This window comes from Pelodiscus sinensis, chromosome 17, assembly GCF_052426305.1.
Source record: "Pelodiscus sinensis isolate ZL-2025 chromosome 17, ASM5242630v1, whole genome shotgun sequence".
NCBI lineage: Eukaryota > Metazoa > Chordata > Testudines > Trionychidae > Pelodiscus > Pelodiscus sinensis.
Window position 1 is genome coordinate 8393400 of NC_143068.1, and position 20227 is coordinate 8413626.

Sequence of the window (20227 nt, forward strand, 5' to 3'; positions counted from 1 at the left end):
ACCCCAATCCCCTAGCCAGATACCCCCACCCTTCCCCCCACCAAGAACCCCCACCCCCTGGTCAGAATTTGCCCCTGGCCAAGCTCCCCTCCTGGCCCCTGCCAGAATTCTCCCCAGCCTCTGCCCAGGCACCCCTTGGCCTCCTGCCGCTTGCCAGGCACCCTGCCCCCAGCTCGCTCCTGCCCCATGGCCAGACCTCACCCCCTCCTACACTCTACCTCCTCCCGCCCAGATCCTGCACTCTCTTCCCTATCAGCCCTGTCCTGCCTACTTAACCCCTCACTCCAGAGCGTTGGGGGGGCACAAAATCTGGCCTAAGGTTTTGAGTGAGGGCTAGGTTGGGGATTTTTGGAGTGGTTGGGTTTTTGGTTGGGGTTTTTTTTTTTTTTTGCGCTTCTCATTTGTGTGGTCCCCGACTGATTTTTCTGTAGGTCATTGGCCCCCCACCCAAAAAAAGTTCCCATACATCAAGGCAGTGTTGAAGCCTTTTGTGTTGGACATAATATTTTACTTCATTTAAAAATTAAGCCTGGCCAACAAGCCCTCAATTGGGGTTTAGCCCCCATCTGGCTGCAGCATCATAACGCTCCTGCACATCTGCACACTGCAACCCCGAGTCCATCACACACCTGAACTTCCTGCCCTGAGCCCTCATCCTCCCACATCCCCAACCCGCTGCCATAAGATTGACAGAAGCTTGAATGTATGCATGAAGTTGGAATTGACCAGTTATGATGTAAACTTCAAAGAAACTTGTGAAAAGATGCAGAAATACCATTAAATAAAGTCTGATTACAATGTTTCACTTATGCTATTAATGACAATTATCAATATTATCACCTATATTTTCAGTCATGCATATGAGCATTCTTACATGGCTCTGTTGACCACTTGTTCTGAATTTGTATGTAGTTTGGCTCTTTGATTTGAAAAGGTTGCTGACCCCTGGTTTAGAGAGAGTTTGAATCAGGTCTCATACCGCAAGGAAGACACAGCAGTTGGCAAGATGTACGCATCGCTTAACAATGTCTGGAACTAAAGTCAAAAGTTATTTTAAAAAGGTCATTCTGTAATTGACTGAATTGGCCTTTTTGCCATGTGAGTATTAGGATTTATGATCACTATGTTTTTTTTGTAATGTTGATAATTTCACTTCAAGACCTGTAAAAATTTATCATTGATACTTTGACTCTAGAATCCTTCTGGTTGGCCAAATCTTGGTCCCACTTAAAAGAATATTGCCATTACCTTCAATGCAACAAGTATCTGTCTCTTTGTGGCCAAATCCTGCAAATAATAATAGTGCACAAAGTTTTACTCACTGTATGCCACCAAGACTGAATTTGGGCCAGTGTCTTCAAATGCAGTTCATAAATCCAGTGTGTAACTGATCAGAATATAGGCTTGTCTACTGCAGATACTCACATAGTAGCATGCATGTATTTTTGTTTAGCCAAGATCATAGTTGCTATCTTATCTGGAGTGTAGATTTCATAACCTGTCATTAGAACATGGGACAAACCATTTACTCAACATTATGATTCTTTTGTTGCTTTATTATGTAGATTTTAAATACAGCATTAAAAATATTGTAAAAAGTTATTAAAATCTAATGTTCAAAACAAAACTTTTATATTGTGGTGACATTGTTCTAATCTCACCAGATGTGATCTTTTACACAAAATTAGGAAACTGAAAATACAAAAGAACATTAATTCTACCAACAGAAATGAGGAGTCTGACATACAATTTGAATACAGTTTTATATTCCTACCCTATCTGCCTCAAGAGATATTCCCTCAAACCTTGTTTTCACAGCACTGATTTCACATTGTTTGGTTTGCTCAAACTCACCAAGAAATGAGCTGTTTTATAGAAATGGAGGAGCATTTTCCTTTGTCCTCACTCCCCAGCTCTTTTAGCTGATCAGAACACACAGTTATGATAGCACTATAAAATACTCCTCATACCAAAAAACCCCAGAGTCCTATAGTGCAATTTGGACTATGTTCCTGCTACTGTTCATCTTTGTACCTGAACTATATTTTTTTAAAGCATGCACCATCTCCTTCACCACAGCATTGGCCACTGCCCAAGTATAAAGGGCATTGATGGTCTCAATGCACACAGGTCAGATTTTTTTTTTTAAATGTGCACGACACACCTTTAATTTGCATGCACAAGCCAGACCACTGTACCTGCAACTGGATGAGTAACAGTTAACTGAGTGCGCAAATTAGATGTGAATTTGTATAGAGATTCGAAAACTTTGGAAAAAATAGCCTAAGATGTAGAATCTCTCTCCTACTGATAACTGTAAATCATCACCCCCAGGAGCCAATTGATCAGCATCTCCCACAATTCTGAAGCATTCATATCGTGCCATCTCTCTGAACAACTGGATTTAGGTTTAAGAAGGAAATGCAAAGTCAGCTTGGAGAGAAGGGAGTCGTTTGTTTGCACTTAGTAGGAATGCCCTGCTCCAGATCCTGATTGCAGATTTATTGTAATAACTTGTGAAATGTCACTAGATAAGTTTTACATTGGAAAAATATACATATATAAAGCCACCTAGGCTAGTACGTAGCCTATGGGTGGAGGTGAAAAAGGAAAGCTTTGCAATTTACAACTGTCAGGAGTAAATCTTACAGTATGAGCTCCTCAGTAGGATGGGCTCATCTAACTCCCACTCCCTTCATGAGATGGGCCCTTGGTATCTAAAAACGTGCCACCATGCAGCAGCCATGATTTTGGAGTACTGCATTCACATTGTTAATTCCCTGGGGTTTTGTTGTTTTGCTTATGCTTATAACAAATCATTTGAGCCAAGATTTTTGGAAGTGACCAGTAATTTGTGGTCCTTGTGCTTTGAGGACCCAAACTACTAAGAGCCTGGTTTTCAGGAGTTGGGAGGCATCCATCCTCTGAAAACTGGGCCCTAAGTAAGTGTCCCCCTTACAGCTCTCAACATTGAGACACCATACTCGTTAGTCCCTTTTGAAAATATTCACTTAACATTTCAGATTGTTATTTAGTTGGGTTTTTTTAAAAGGATTAGGAAGGTGGAAGAAAGTGATGATCCCTCAAATCTGTGTATCGATCCATCAGAACTTTAATCTAAAAAAAATTGAAACAAGCAATAGACACTCAAATACACAAACATTTTAAAAAGTCAGCAGCACAAATACATGAACAGCAGGACTAAGAAGAATTAAGCAGAATATGGCTTAGCTGTTTCTCAAGCATTTTAATCATCCCAAAAGAATTTAACTGGGATGAAAAAAGGAAAAGAAATCTGCATCTGAAGTGCTCTTAAGAAACGTTATGATTCCAAGACAGGGAAAAGCAACAGCTAATCATCCTCCTGAGAAAACAGTAAAGAGGCTCAGATAAGACAGCTATGGAAACAATTCAATTAGGGAAAGAAATAATACTGAGATTGCCCATCCTTATCCACCCTGGAGGCAAAGGAAGACTTTCTGAAGTATACTTGAAGGACAGTCCTCTCTGTGCCACATGAATGTTTAAAATACATTTATCACATGCTAGGGGTACAGTTTGATGGACAGATTTGCTGCACATTCCCCCTCTACTATTGTGTATAGTTGGCTCCCTCATTCTGAAGGTATTTCAGCACCGCTATAAAGGACAGTAACGCTTCTGAGGTTTGTTCCAGAACTGCATTCCAATTCCAATTTTAAGGAAGCCAGGACACTGATGTTCATGCTGCCAGATAGCCTGTAACTATTCTGGGCTTTCCCCAAATCCACAGCAAGCACACCCCCATGTCATGGAAGACTGCAGCCAGTTTAAAGAGGCCCACAGTAACCTGAGGAAGTTGGCAGTGAAAGATGATCACTGCACATCACTTAAGTTACTTTGCTCTGGTAAGAATGGCAAGAAGCTGTGTGAAAGCTGTGGCCAGGTCAGACTATACCTCACATTAATGCTGATTTTTGCAGGTCTTAACATATGATCTGCCACACCAAAACCAAGCCTCGTTTGGCCTCCTGGATCAGGGCAGAAGTGCTTTGAAATACAACATGCAAATCCTCAAATACAGTTCCAGAATCTCTTTGCTGCCACCTTTATATGGCAGAGATGATCTAAAGCAAAACAAGATGCTGGTACTTTCAGTGTGGAAGCACTTTTCATCTTGGGAGCATTTCTTATCAACAGGACCTGTGCATGGACAGGAAGCAGCCCCTCCTTGGCATGATTCCTCTACCAGCTGGTCCATATGAAGAAGGGTTGATACCAAGTCTCAGGTTTTCCAGGAAGTTATTTTGTGCACAGTTTTAACTGTAGATGTTACTTGAGGGAGGTCAAACTCTCCAGGCATACATTACATCCCTGCACAAAAAAAAAAACCAGAAGCATCCTCACACTTTTCAGAGAACACAGATTTTGGGGCTGGGGGAGAAAATTATACATGTGACACTTGCTGAAAAGTCCATAAAATTTAACAAATGCAACACAAAGAGACTAGACTGTTAGTGCTAGTTGATTTGACCATCTCTCCCCTCCAAAATGAGGGTGTGGCCAAAATAAAGAACAATCCAAACCCAAAAGGATTAAGAAATTCTACCAGGTTCTTCCTCCAGGAGTGGTCTTCCCCCACTTCCTCTGCAGCTTTGTCTGCAGGTGCTTTATGAAGAGTATTCACACCTTCAGGATTCTGTAATCTAATGTTGACTCCCGCTGGTTACCAACTCTCACATGCTCTTTTTTCCTGCCTTCTTTAACCAAGTAGTAGTAAAAACCAAAACCAATCACCACCACTTATTTCCATCCAAAGTAGCAGCTTTCTTCCATGCCCGTATGCCATGTTCATTAAAAAAAAAAGTTTTAGCTTTCTGCTCCCGCCCACAAACTTGAAACAAAAGTTTATTTTCATTCATGCTTTCCCTAGAGCATCCGTGGAAAGGACGGATTTTGTCTTATAATCCATTCAGCATGGGGGTTGATGTGGTACAAGTCTAAGAGATATGTATCTGGATCCAGGCAATGTTCACCTGTTGGATAAAATAAACATTTTAAAAAAGCATTTTGCACCTATAAATTTGAATAGTGCTATGCACATGAAAAGTACTTTAAATATATATATGTATAGTGGTTTAGAGCAAACTAAGTCCATAAGTCCTAAAAATAGCTACTGTTGTTTTTAGAAATGGGCTTGAAACATGGTCCGTGATGAGAAGCCAGGGTTTTCATCTGTGAACATCCAACTTTACCCATGCACTTCAGGTATGAGAGGTACAATTCTCCCTCCGTGATGGGGTTTGCACATATGGAGTTCTGTTGCTTGTTTGTGCACTGCTGGAATATGATCTGAGGCTTAGTCTGCACTAGAAAGTCCTATTGGCATAACAATTTGGTTATGGGTGGGATTCCTTTTACTGAAATGATACTGGTAAAAAGTCCTAGTGTGAACTAGGGATGTCAACAAGTAGTCAACTAGACAATTAACTGATAAACCTAGGCTTATCGGTTCATCTAGTCCAGTGTTTCCCAAACTATGGGCCCCGGCCCAGGAAAAAAATACCGGGCCTCGGCATGGCTGCCAGGAGAGAAGCAGAGCAGGGAGGGCTGGTAGGAGGGGAGAAGAACCAGCCGCCAGGAAGCAGTGCTGGGAGCAGTGGGGCTGTCTCAGTGGAGATCCGGGCAGGCGGGCGGGCAGCAAAAGCAGGGCTAGGAGCGGCGCAGCTCTCCATGGAGATCTGGGCGGGCGGCAAAAGCAGGGCTGGGAGTGGCGGGTCTGTCCCGCAGAGATCCAGGCAGGCAGCGAAAGCAGGGCTGGGAGTGGCGGGTCTGTCCTGCAGAGATCCAGGCAGGCAGCGAAAGCAGGGCTGGGAGTGGCGGGTCTGTCCCGCAGAGATCCAGGCGGGCAGCGAAAGCAGGGCTGGGAGTGGCGGGTCTGTCCCGCAGAGATCCAGGCGGGCAGCGAAAGCAGGGCTGGGAGTGGCGGGTCTGTCCTGCAGAGATCCAGGCGGGCAGCGAAAGCAGGGCTGGGAGTGGCGGGTCTGTCCCGCAGAGATCCAGGCGGGCAGCGAAAGCAGGGCTGGGAGCGGCAGGGCTGTCCCGTGGAGATGCGGGTGACGAAAGCAGGACTGGAGGAGTGGGGCTGTCCCGTGGAGATCCGGGCACGTGCGCGGCGGATGCAGGGTGGGGGGCAGCGGCGCTATCCCGCAGAGATGGGTGGGTGGGCGGGCGGCAGAAGCAGGGTTAGGTTTAGCGGGGCTGTCTGGTGGCGGATATAGAAGAGGGCAGGCGGCGGAACCAGGGCTGCACGGGGGGAGGGGGAGCTGGCTGGGGGCAGGGAATCAGGAGGAGGAGGATGGGAGAATCAGCTGCCGGAAGCAGGGCTGGACGGGGGCAGCGGGGCTGGGGTCATTGGGGGAAGATTGGTGGGTGGCGGGGGGAACCGGCCACTAGAAGCAGGACTGGACTGGGGAGATCGGGAAGAGAAGTGGGGGGAGCGGGACTGACCTAGGCACATGCAGACCCTGGCAAACGAGTGAATCTGGCCAGGGATTCCATTTTGCCCCTCCCCCCCCCATACCCTCCCTGGAGTAGTTGCCAACTGCCCGGCAGGTAGACACACTCAGGCAGCGTGAGCACATCTACCAGCCAGGCAGCTAAGGACTGATACACTTAATTATAATAAAACGTACCTAATTAGACAATACCAGGCATTTTATATGTCTGGTAATTTCTCAATTTCTTTCCCAGACAAAACCTTCAAATACCGGACTGTCCAGTACAAAACCAGACACCTGGCAGCACTACCCTTCCTTCCACCCTCCCTCTTAGCCTGATACCCTATCCCGAATCTGCACCTGCTCCCACCTCCTGAAGTGCTCCTGGGGTGCCAGGTCTCCCAGTCCCTGGCCAAGGCTGGGTGGAGGATGCAGCCAGGTGAAACACTGAAATTTTTTTCATTCTTTTTTTTTTTTCATATGCATTTATATTTTAGGGCTGCAAAAGACAGTACCGAAAAAAAAATGGGTTCCAAGTAAAGTAAAAAGTTTGGGAAACCCTGGTCTAGCCAGCTTTCTATCCATCTTACAGTCCATTTATCCAATCCATATTCCCTTAACTTGCTGGCAAGAATATTGTGGGTGACTGTATCAAAAGCTTTGCTAACGCCGGCACTGGGGGCTTTGGGAGGACCAGAAACAACTTATTTGAATATTCATCATTTGCTTATTGTATATGCAAATATGCAAATGAATGTTACCAGTCCTCCAAAAGCTCATGACTGGATTTACTGGTCCCCGTGTCAAAAAGTTTGGGAACCCCTGATCTAGTCGACTACTCGCATTCTCTCCCTTGCTGCCTCTGGCAAGGGGTGTTGGGGAAGCAGGAGCTGGTGCTGGGGGGAGCTGGCTTAAAAGCTGGTTCTCCTCGCATGGGCTCCGCAGTGCTGCCTCTTCCCTACCTCCCACCATGCTGCAGTGGGGTGTGGGGGCAGGCCCTGGCTTGCCGCAGGCAAAGGCCTCCTCCATCCCCTCAGCAGCCTCTGTCTGCGAGGAGCTTGGACCTCCCATGGACAGGGGCTGCTGCCACCCCGTGCTGCTGCCTCTATTAGAGGCAGCAGCCCGGGGCGGTAGGCAGACAATCCACGAGGGTAGGGGGGTTTTAAACTATCTCTCCTTGCAGACTGGCTCCCACCTGGTACCCCATACTGCTGCCTCAGTTAGAAAGGCAGAAGTGCGGGATGGCAAGGGCTTCCTGGGACTGGGGCCAGGCACTACAGAATAGCTGACTAACCGCTAAGAATTCATGCCGTTAGTTGACTATTCTATTGCCTGCTATCCAACATCCCTAGTGCGAACAGTTATAGCAGTATAAAAGTGACTCACACCAATACAGTTATTCCCTTTTCCATCTAGGGATAAGCGATATCAAAACTACTGCACTCCCGCTACAGGATTGTACTACTACATACAGTGCTGTATTTACAGCCATACAACCCTGACTTTAGACATGGCTGGAGTGTGCAGGCAGTTGTTGTGGAGAAGTATAAACACAGAAGTGGGTTACAGCTTCATCTTCCCTTTAAACTTTTTTAAAAATAAGGTTTCTTCACCACTCTTACTACCATGACCTTAGTTTATGAAGGTGGCAGAACTTGTATTATTTGGTTTTATTTCATTTGGTTTTCACAATCTATGCTGTTTATTTCACTTTTTTTTTCATTTCCATTTGGTCAATTAAAAGCCAGATTGGTAATTCTCACGTGTGTTTCTAGTCAATTTCACTTTCCTCAGGTTTATCACATTCCAGAGCAATGATTCAGAAATCAACACATATTCTTTTTTAATCAGCCAGAGATCAGATGATCTTTTATTTTCCTTATGCAGTTCTGCTGCACACAGGCCTGCCGACATGGGAGGGACGAGGGGGCAGCAAAGGGGGCAACTGCCCTGGAGTCCAGTGACTCAAAAGGGTCTGGGGCACCTGGCTGCCAGTATCGCAACAGCTACTGGAGCGCCAGACCCTTTATATCAATACCGGAGTGCTGGGTAGCACACTGGGCAGTGCTGAAGAGCCCCCAGCCCTCGCCTTTCCTCCCATGGCCCCACCCTTTCCAGGAGTGCCGAGCCAGGTCCCCCCTCCACCTTGCCCACGGGCCAATTCTGTCAGCCCTCTTCCCTGTTACCCCCCAGTCTGTGTACAGAACTGGTAGACTAGAATAGAAGCATAAAGAGTAATGCAACAATTCTATTAACTACAGAAGTACATCTCTGACTCAGTAAGATAATGAGCCTTCATCGAACATTAAGCATGTGAGTATTTCTCATTCAGCTTAGTATCATGAGTTTAAAGAAATACATATAGGGGGAGGTACCTGCCTCTACAATACTTACATGTGACAATACTTTGTCCTGCCAACAGCTCTATGTATTTTGAATAAAGGCCTGGCAGCTAATGAAAAATGAAGCTCAGTGTTTTGCTCAGTCTTGCGCGCGCGCGTGTGTGTGTGTGTGTGTGTGTGTGTGTGTGTGTGTGTGTGTGTGTGTGTGAAGCGCCAGTAGAAGTTGATCGTGTGCCTTCATGACATATGAATCCTTGAAGTTACATTCTTGTTACTAGCTTCAGTTCCTACAGTGAACCCATCTCCCATCCTCATTCCTTGCTTTGGCCTTTTATCACTATAAAGGCCATAAAAGTATGAATAGCAAAGAACTTTTGATCTGGTGAACACCTTCATACAGATCACTCACAGCCTTTGGATCTCGTAGAAGGGATTAAACTGCTTCTATCAAACAGACAGAGTCAAGCATCTACGCGGGTAGATATTCTCCAGACAATCACAATCACGTGTCCATTTAAAACAGGTATTACTGAAACTCCATCTTCACGGTTAGTCCATGCTACCTTACCTCCATACCCTCTGTACTCACTAGGAATCTTTAAAGATCCACTCTCCTAATACCATAACAAACCATATCAGCTCCCACAATACAAGTGGTGACCAACTAGAGCCTTGAACCAGTTGAACTAGCTGCTATCAGGGAAAGACAACCCAAACATTAGTGAGCAAGCTTTCCAACAGTATTAGCCTTCTCCTCTAACGTTATAGATGTACAGCATCATTGTTGTATTATGGTAGAGATTCAGTTCACCAGTGCTGCAGACTCAGTCTTTAAACAGAGCACGGTGTACAATGGAGTTACTCATTAGAATAAAGTTTAGTTTGGTTAGAAAACCTGTATGTAAACTAGAAGATGGCACAGGATGGGATGCCATTGCTCTAGATGTCTGCCTAGCTTGCTGTTAAAGCCACTAGCAAGTTCTGCAGGTCATTGCATCGCTGTGAAAAGTAGTACACAAGTACCTTGTTCCATTGCATTTCAGACAGGAGTTTATTAATAAGGCCGAACCATTTTTGGGCCACATTTTAGAAGACATCTCTACTGCAGGCACCTGCACCAACTAGGCCAATTTTATAGAGATCAGCACCCACAAGGTCCCATTGTTCAAGGGGAGCTGACTACAACGGTCGGTGCTGAGTTCTTTGGAACGCTTAGGTTTTGACATTGTTTATTGGGCCCATTGTTTATTGGCCCCCTCTATTGAGCTGGGTAGTCACTGGCAGGACTCCTCAAATCGCTTAGGCAACAGAGAGTCTTGTATGGGCCCTGTGTACTTGGGTGAATTTCACCCAGTGAATACAGTTTTGCTCCATCTTTATCAGAACCCTCTCCCCCAGCCAGACTTTCTTAACTCCCCACTAATGCCCCAGCACCAAGAACAGATTTGTAGTTATTCAGACTCCAATCTCACGTACTTATATTGCCGCCTACTTCATACAGGAGCAGGTTCGTCGAATCGACAGCACCGTTACTGCAGGAGACAAAGAAGAAACACAGCATTGTAACTGGGTTTTGTCCAAGACAGGCTGGAATAACCTCATGCAAATCCAGAAGTTCATATTTCCAAGACTAGCAGGGTAAGAGAAGCTACAGGGTATAGTGCAGTAGAAAGCCCTCATGTTCTAGGAAAGCAACTCTTGAAAAGATCACCTAAGACCGAAGCAAGGCAGACATTCCTTGCTGCTATGAGACCACAAAGGGCTGGCAAAGGACTAGCTTCTCAGAGAGAAAAAATCAAAGGCACAAAATCAATCTCTATCAGCAGCCATCACCTTGGATCAACAGCTTGGTCTGTGTAAGGAACGCTACAGCAGCCTTTGGCAGAGATTGTAGCTGATTATTGGGATATTAGTGCTAATTCTTTCCAATCTAATGTGACAGCTTTGCGCCTTTTCCCTTGCCCCCTTAAGCCTGAACATACCCAGCTTAGGGATGCGATGTAACAGATGCAGCAATGTATGCCTCCTGAAAATGCTGCCACATACAAGCAATTGTCTGGGTTTTCACAAAAAGTGATATTTTGGCTAAGTAAAACTGACACCACTTCTCCTGGTTTACTGCAGTCTTCACAACAGAAGCCAATAAAGTTTTTTCCCCGCCTGGGAAGGGTACCCACTCTTCTCTAAAACGATCATGCGCATATTGTTATAGTTCACCTGCTCTCTAGCATCCAGGGGCAGCAGACCAATAGCTGCTCTACATCTCCAAAAGCTCACATGATGATAGTCACAACTGAAAGAGAGATTAGGGTTTCCTCTTTCCTCCTCCCAAAACACACTTCAAAAGATACGAATAGCAAACCAGAGTAAGTCTCTGAATGCTAGTCACTTTATAATCCCTCTCCCCTGGCCAGCACTTCCCCCTCCTGCATGAGAAACATGGGAAGTGGATGACTGTCTGCTTGTAACTGTGAAGGAGCCTTTTACCATTTGAGGAGGTTGACTGTGTTGACAATACTCCAGCCATTCTGGCTGAGGTGTTTCTGAAACTGCCTCAGGACATCAGCAGCTTTAGTTCCATTGTTCAAATGAACCTCCAGTGAATCCTTCAGCAACAGAGATGTCTGGACTTTCACGGTCTTGGAAGGCTAAAAAAAGACAGAAGGAGAAGGGAGAAGATGGGGGAGAGAAATGTTTTTAAAAAGAAAGACACTGGAATTTTAGAACAAGAGAAGTGCCAGTTTTCTAAAGAGAGGCAGGAAATCACGTACAAGTACAAATCCAATAACTCACTGATTGGATTTCACCAAGTCGAGATCTAAAAAACAGTGACAATTAAAGAAATCAACTTCTGTTTTAATACTGTAGCCAAGGAGGAAATTGCTGCCCTTGGATATAATTTGGAATAGAACAAGTGTGGCTGTCCTCTTGTGGTTATGAGTGGTATAGGCAATCAAACTGGTGTAGAAATGCTGATGTAGTTTTTTTCCTGTGAGAACAGTCAGTTCCATTGAAATGAAAAAGCTTACATGAAATTGGATACATTTTGCCTGGAAGAAAAACTGAAAAGTTCTGGGAGCATTGAAATTTCCCACTGCAACATTTTCCAATCAAAACGTTTTTATTTGGTCAAAATAATACGTTCTGAACAACCCAAAACTTTTTTTTTTTTTTTTTTAATATTTCAAAACTGTTTTGGCTCCATTCAGAAAGCCAAAATTTCAAAAGCCTCAAAATCCTTAAAACTGAACTTCCATTCTCTGCATAGCTTTTTAAAAGTTTTATAGTGGCTGTCCCAACACACACAGTTCTTCCTACTAAAATTATATTTTTGTTGCATCACAGCAGATTGTTGCTAACTCTAAAGAGGTGTCGCTTTTCCACAGTGATAAGGTGCATGTGTGGGATTTGAGAGTGACCTTCATTTTGTTTAATTGATGTGGGATCTCTAATTGTTTAATAGTAAAAGTCAAAATTTGCAGGTACATCATGGGTCTACTTTTGGCACATTTATTTATTTATTTATTTTTTAAAGGGAAAGAGAGGCTCCTGTTTGGCAACTTGCTTTAAACACAATTTGGGTAAGATTTGTCAGTATCCATGGGAAAGAAAATTATGTGGAAACAAACGCAGTGAATGACTATACTTTGTATGATCTCACAGCTTATGATCCCTAGTCATGGATCTATTATTTTCTAATATCCAGCATCTTTACTCATTAATCCTGTATGATGGAATCCTAGTCATAAGAACAAGTGTTTTGGGATCACAAAAGCATAGCAGGAGAGATGGACAGGTATCCGAAGGCTGCTGCCCTTGTCTCTAGGTTTCTAGCTGGCACTTGCAATAAGAGTCACTATGCATCAGTAAGATAAGCCAGAGTGGCTGTGTATAGATTACTTCCCTCTTTCGACAGAGGGCTGTAAATTAGGCACTTCGAAATTGCAAATGAAGCCGGATTTGAATTTCCCGTGCTTCATTTCCATAATCAAGTTATGGCGCTCTTACGAGAAAGAGTTATTTTGAAAGAAAAACTGCAGTCCAGACGTGGTTCTTTCAAAAAGGGAAGGCTTTTTTGAAAGCGCCTGTAAACTGAGGTTTTTTTAAAGCGCGCCAGAATGTAATTATGCAAATGAAGCACGGGAAATTCAAATCCCAGCTTCATTTGCAATTTCGAAGTGCCTAATTTACATCCCTCTGTTGAAAGAGCGATGTAATCGAGACACAGACTGTGTGTGTTACAGGGCCAAACCCTCAGTTGTGTCAAGTTTATACTTGAATCTTGTCTTCTCAGCTGCACCAACCACCACCATTTCAGATTTCCGTCCTCACGTACAATCCTGAGAGCACATAGCATTTAGACCACAGAACTGAGAAATTTAGTAAGGCCAGGTTTAAACTTACCCCAGAGACTGATTTTAGCAGGTCTAGTAAGGACCTGCTAAGTCGACCACTGATGGCACCTCCATCGACCATAATACTCCACGGGGTGAGGAGGAGTATGGGAAGTCGATGAGAGAGTTTCTCCTCTGACCTCCCATAGAGATGTCATCGCAAAAATTTGACGTAAGGTACATTGACTCCAGCTATGCTATTCTCACAACCGGAGTTGCGTATCTTAGGATGACTGTCTCCCATAGTGTAGACCTGGCATTAAGCGTATTAGGCATTTTGCAGCAAGCCAGTGAGATGAATGAGGTGTTTGTTCTAATGTTTCTAAGGCTGTTTCTCTTTAATTCTGTTTAAAAAGAAAAAAGTACCCCACTGGCAAACACTTCTCATTCATGAGAGGATGTTTAGCAGGAAATCCTTATTCAACCCTCTTCTGAGAGGATTCAGCTTGCTTACTTCTGCCTGGTTCTTCTCCACCTTGTCCTTGTCTGTGTGAATCTTCCGTAGCAAGTTTTTGATCCGTTTGTCGTAGAACAGGTACCTCCGGCTGCTGCTCTCATTCAGTTTTCTCACTTGAGCTACCAGGAAAGAGGAGATCTAAGGGAAATAAAAACAAACCGTAAAAATAGAATAAATGGAGAAGGGCATGTGGATGAATACATTCAAGGACTAGACAGTTCATTTCTATAGCTACTCAGGAAGCATGGCTGCAATATACATTGGCAGTTATACTGGCGCATGTGTATGTTTTCCCTACGTTAAAAGGCTAATGGGCTCAATGGTGAATGGAGGGTGGCAAATTCCCACCCATTTTCAACCCTGCAGAAGAAGAAAGCCACTTGGGGCATCTGCAGAAAAAATCACTCCAGCAACATGCAGTGCTCTTTAAGGGACTCTTTATGTCTATCACACCCATAAGCCAGGTGTCCTGCAGAGAAATCAGTGAGACTTTCAAAGACTTCTACTGTAAATAGGAAAAAGTCCCTAAAACCCAGCAACATTCCATAGACATAACACAACACTCGCCTATGTGCCCTCAGAGCAGCAAAGATAGCAACAGAGTTTAGCCAAACAACTTGTCTGCAGAGTTCAGTTTCTTTTAAGATCTCCAGGATTATCTCACTGAGTCACACTCAGCTTGCTATCATCCCACAAACAGCCACGTGACTTACAGTCCAGAGCAAGTCTTGGTAATGGATCATCATCCGCACAACGTCTGCAGCCCCTTCTGCCAGCTGCTTCTCCTTCCCTTCTGGGATCTTATTTGCCAGTCCTTTATGCATGAAGAGATTTGGAGCAATGACTGTGGAAACATTCCAGAGATTCATTTTGTTCTTTTTCTCCCTAGCAACAACTTTACTAAGAAATTCCAGCAGAGCCTGAAAGAGAAAGAGAGGTTGGTGGTGAAGACATCTAATAATCGTCTGATTTAGCAAACCTGACTGGGCAAGCACAAGGTGGTTAGATGGGTTAATGTCAATAGCTTTTCAAACCCTAAGTTAGGCCACAAGTGCAGGTGGCTTGTTGGTCAGATCCTAGCACTAAGAAGTCATCAGTTAGCTGCTCCACAAGCCACAACACAGCAAGGTACATCTTGTTCACAAAAGTCAGGAAAGTCAAGGTGGTTTGCACACAAGGCAGGTGAAGTCTGCCCTGATCAGTGGCAGGTTGCATCCCTTGAAATTCACTCTGGATTTCAGATTCCAAAGATCCCTCACAAGGAAAAGCTACATAATGAAATAATGTCAAAATACTGTCAAACTGAAAGACTTCCTATGGCAACTCCTGTAACCCTCATTGTGCGAAGAGGAAGGGAAGTTGGAGGAAGAATGCTCTAGTTTGAAATAAGTGCTGTGTAGATGCTCCCAACTTTGAAATAAGCTATTTTGAAATAAGCTATGCAATTGACATAGCTCAATTTCCATGGCTTCTTTCGAGTTAAGCTCTGCAGTGTAGATTCACCCCCTGGAGATGGCACTACAGAGCAGCTCAAGAGGGACTTGAGGATATGGCTTGTGCAGTACTCCTGACACTTGGGTCCCCAAACTGCTAACCACCACAAGTAAAAACCAAACGTCCTGCATTACCACAAAACTGACGGAGAAACATTCTCTAGTTCAAAATTAGCTGCTCTGAAATCGCTTCCACGGCTATGCAGTCTGAACAGCGTGGGGGTAGAAAGTTCTTTTGCAGCATCTATTTCCAAGTTTTAAACAGACATTACACAAGAATCACCAAGATCAGCAGCATCTTGGCATCAATCCAGGAGCTAAGGAGACTTTGGTCAATGGATATTCTAATAGGAAGAGGCAGAATTTCAAACATGGAGATAAGTGATGCACCCTGACGAGCCACAATTTATGCTACTCCTAAATTTACATGCATAAACGAGGCGATCCCACGGAACTCACATGGAAATTTGTTTGGCCCCAGGCATCCACACCTAGATAAGATGATAGGGTTGAAGAGAGATCGAAGAATACAGCCCACATTGCTTATACTGCTCTCTTTCTCTCTCTCTCTCTCTCTGATATCAAAACAAATGTTCTCTGAAAAGATTCACATTCTCTCATACAACCGATACAGCAGAAGGTGGTTATTACCTTTAGGGTGTTTCTGTTGGGCTCTGGCAGAATCAGAATAAGCAGGTTGAGTGCTTGCAATCTCTGCCTCAGGTCTAGGATATCTACAGTAGGGAAAATGCACTATGTCCCATCAAACAGCAACAGCACACACGCAAAATAATTGGGAGTCTAATTAAACATGGAACAATGACATGAAATCAGAGTTCTGAACAGGTTGGTGCCCTATTGCAAAACACGTATCATCAATCTGGGGAAAACGCCAGGGGAAAACTTACCAAAACACCTGTGATTTAGGGATTGTCTACAAGGTGCTGCAGTCTGGACAAGAGCATGAACCACAGAGTAATGTAACTGCCTTGTATTTAGTTTGCTTTAGCAGGGTCTATATACATAGAGCCCAGCAAATCTACTGACAGCTACTGTATAGCCACAGATATGAACGTGGATGTCTGTGGCTCATTTTTGTAGATGCAGATGAGGATACAAATTTTGAATCTAGAACCCTGTAAATCTGCAGGTATCCGCTTTCTATGCGTGGATAGTCGTGGCTCCCTCTTGAAAATGTGGATAATAAATGTTGTAGCCATGCAGGGCTCTCTCTCTACAGAGCAGTTAAAGAACTCTACAATTCACACCTTTGAAGTCCAGATTGGGATGCCATGTAGACAAGCTCATAGAAGCCTGAGTCCTACTGACTCAATGAAACTTCAGAGCTTGAGTCACTTTTGGAAAATGGCAATTAGGCTCCAAGGTCTGAGGGTAACATTTTCCAAAGGACCTAAGGAAATTGTTTTGATTCTGGGATAGGCACTGAGAAGTGTGAGTGTTTTGACAGAATTAATGGATCTCTTAGCACCCCTGAAAGGAGACAGATTGTAACCATTGCAGAGACGGATAAACAGAAACAGTGAGGCTGTGATTTGTTTTAATCAACACAGCAACTCTGTGGCAAAGCCACTAGCAGCACTCAAGAGCCTGGATTCCTAGAACATGCATTAACTGTTACTCCCTATTTCCTCCTGCAGCAGCAAGGATAGAAGTGCAGAAAACTAGGGATTGAGTGAGCATTAATAAAAGTTAATTTAAGACTGTTCCACTGCAGCCGCTCAAGACCTGAAAAATTCACCACATTAAATGGATTGAAAAGGGAACCGGAGCCATGTTCTAGCTGAGACTCAGAGGGAGAAGGGAGTGGGGGACCAGGTCAGAGATGTGCAAACTATGCATTAGACCAGGCTATGGAGGAGGCAACATGGTCCAATGGAGGGGAGGGGGCAATGGAGACTAGAAGGCTGTTCTCTATTCCTGGTTCTGCCACTGACCTACTGTTTGTCCTAGGGCCACTCACTTCTGCTCTGTATTTTCCCTCCCATCTTTTACTGATCTGCTCTACTTTTGTTGTTGTTGTTGTTCGTCCATCGTATTCGAAGAGGATCTTGACATCTAATGGGTTATGGACTGTTCATGGTGTGTCCGCAAATGGCTGATAAGGCCGATACGGGCACGGAATGTTCTACCACATGTCGGGCAGACATGTGTGGGCACCACTGTTGCAGCTTTTGCAACTCTGGCTTTACGGAGTGCTCGCTTCTCTTGTGCTATGGTTGTCCTTCTGGCTTCAGATGTTTGACAGCCTTGGTAGATCAGCGTGTGCCATGTTGATCGGTCTTGTGCCAGGGACTCCCAGGAGGTCGTGTCAATATCCAGGGACTTGAGAGAGGCTTTAAGCGTATCTTTGTATCGCTTCTTTTGTCCCCCGTGCGATCGCTTCCCTTGAAACAGCTCACCATAGAAGAGCTGTTTAGGGATGCGATGATCTGGCATCCTTGCAACATGGCCTGCCCAGCAGATCTGCTCTACTTAGAGGACAGCTTTTACCATGTGTTTGTACACAAGCTGGTCCCAGACAGTACTACATAATGCTATTCCAATATGTGTTTTCTGCATGGCACTTGTCAGCAGGGCACCACTGGAAACAAGAAAGATTCTAGTGTTTTCTGTACCCGAGGTGCAGTGTCTGATTGGCTGAATCCAGTTGCTATCTGCCTAGAACAGAAAAGCTCAGCTGGCACGTACCACGTAGGAGAACAGAACTTAGAAGACAAACCAAGGCTGCTAAGGCCAGGTTCTCCGGAAATGGACTCACTTTGCACAGCCGCAAAAGCTGGCAGATACTCGGCTGTCAACAGAGGGGCGGGCAGCTCTCGAATGAATCTCTTCAGTAAACCAGACACATCATTTTGACGGACCTCATCCCAGCGAAACAGACCGGTGTAGAAGTCACTTTCCAGCCTTTGCTCCAGGTTCTGTAGAGAGGAAACACGTCAACACTTTCACTCACGCAGAAAGGGAATCTGAGGGGGATCTTAAACAGGGCAACCCTCAACAACGCACACACTGGTGAGTGCTTCACAACACAGACCTACTAGCAGGCTCTGCATCAGTGAATATTCATCATTTGTGGGGGCAAGGTGGCTAGGGATCACTTTAAATAAGGTAATACCATATGCAAGGCTCATGCAACATGATCTCTTGACAAGTACGCCTACACTTTAGACTGGTATTAGCGAAATAATTGTACCTTAATCCTGATCTGGGACCCAGAAACTCTCAGGATGCCTTCAGTGTCAAGCCCTTTCTTTTCCAAACATGACAGCAACTACAAGGGAGACAGAAAGCTCTCAATATAGATCTGATGGCAGCCTTTTCAGCTTAAGGCTCAAGACCAAAAGCAGAGCTCTCACGTGCGAGTGAATTCTGAAGGTAACTTACTGCTTGGAGAATCAGCGGGACCTTGGTGTTGGGGATGAGTTTTTGGTCATTTTCCAACAAAGTGCCGAGTGGAACCCCAAAGAGTCGATTCTCTGCATTAAGGACAATGCACCTGTAATTCTTTACTACTGTTACAGATCAAAGGAGTATTTCTTCCCTTGAAAATGAGAACTACACTTTATCAATACCCAAGTCACTGGAAGAAAGAGGAACAGTAGACAGAGCAAAGGAACAGGACAGGGGTGGGGAACCTCAGGCCCAAGGGCCAGATGTAGCCCCCCAGCTTGCCTGGATCCAGCCCCTGAAGCTCAAGGCTCCTTGCCCCTGCACTGGAGAGCCTGCACCTACTGCTGGACTGGGGCACACAAAATCTACTAGCCTGGGCCCCACTAGGCTCTGGCATGTGAGGGGGATGTGGGGACTGCCTCTCTCTCTCAATCAGGAGCCATGCCAGTGATGTGGGGGTTTTGGCGGGGGAGGGAGGGCTTCTTACTTGTGTGCCGCCACCAACTGATTTTTCTGTGGACCAGTGGCTCACGATCCTCAAAAAATTCCCCACTCCTGGAATAGGGGTCACCCGGAGGGCAGCAGTGAGAATCACAAACTCAGGTTCTGGTCTCAGGGGACAATTAAGTACGTACAAGATCTCAATCATCTTTCCTCTGGATGCAAGTTGATTAGATAGCGTCTGCAAGGAAGTCTAGTGCTACCAAGACCTCATTGTTCAAGCTGGGCAACAGGAACTGAGGCTACACCGACCTTTTGCCTTCTGCTTGGGTGCCTTGTTCCTCTTTAACTCCAAGCCCAGGACGTCGCAGAGAGCCGTCAGCTCAATCAGGGCCAACGTGGGGATCTTCTTCATGTCCTGAGGAGACAAGTCTCCTATCCGGGTCACTCCCAGCCTGCCCTTGGGGATCTTAAACTGCTAGGGAGAAAGAATAGCAGGAAGTAAGGTTTGAGACAGATAATTCTGTTCATTTTCTTGTGTGTCCCCCTATCACTTCTTTCCACTGCTCTTACAGCTGTATGTCTCTTACCAGCCACAAATTACTACCCAGGCATACCACTACTTCTGCTCCACCTCCCAGGAAGTTCTTATCCACACACTCACTTCCTCTTGTCTCAACTATTGCAATCACCTTGTCTGCCACCAAATCTGGATTGGACCCAAGCCAGCTTACAGTTCCAGAGGCGAATGCACATGAGAATTAAATAAGATAATTTGCTATGCACTAGAGAGTTTATTTGTTTTGCCATTGCTTTTCCTGGATTGTTGTCTTATTTGGGATCCTAATTTTGTCAGGCAAATTCAGTACACAAGCCCTTCCCAATCCACTGTAGCCCTCGGAAAGGGGTCCAACAGCTTCCTACAGGTTTCACAGAGCCTCCTCGTATGTAAGTCAAAATTCCTCAGCATAGCACCTTGGCTCTGGTTATTATCCTTCCGCTAATGTACAATGGAAAGAGGAAGTGCAAGCAGACCAGACACCAGCAATGCAGAACTGTAGGAGTTCAGTCGGCTAAGATTCAGTGCAGCGATACCTCCTCTGCTGACTTTTATCACAACTCAGTTCCCTTTACTTATCAATGCATTACGAATGCCCAAAGTTCCCATTCACATGTGCACCATTCTACTATGCTTACCCAGAAGTCTAAC

The 20227-nt window shown here is 44.9% G+C and overlaps 1 protein-coding gene across 6 annotated transcripts in view; it reads right to left on the reverse strand.

Moving 5' to 3' along the window:
• Positions 1-1541: 1541 nt before the first annotated feature.
• The window catches only part of ARHGAP40 (Rho GTPase activating protein 40), a 90992-nt gene continuing 72306 nt past the window's right edge, over positions 1542-20227 (reverse strand). For 5 of the 6 annotated variants that reach the window (XM_075901341.2, XM_075901342.2, XM_025181639.3 and 2 more), the window contains exons 6-15: positions 19330-19495; positions 18571-18662; positions 18380-18457; positions 17945-18104; positions 15817-15899; positions 14386-14592; positions 13670-13810; positions 11309-11469; positions 10298-10353; positions 1542-5015 (exon numbers count right to left, since the gene is read on the reverse strand). In XM_075901341.2, coding sequence (XP_075757456.2) covers positions 4909-5015; positions 10298-10353; positions 11309-11469; positions 13670-13810; positions 14386-14592; positions 15817-15899; positions 17945-18104; positions 18380-18457; positions 18571-18662; positions 19330-19495 — 1251 coding nt within the window. In that variant the 3' untranslated portion in view covers positions 1542-4908. The remainder of the gene's footprint in view (positions 5016-10297; positions 10354-11308; positions 11470-13669; positions 13811-14385; positions 14593-15816; positions 15900-17944; positions 18105-18379; positions 18458-18570; positions 18663-19329; positions 19496-20227) is intronic. The other variant, XM_025181638.3, reaches the window with a different exon arrangement.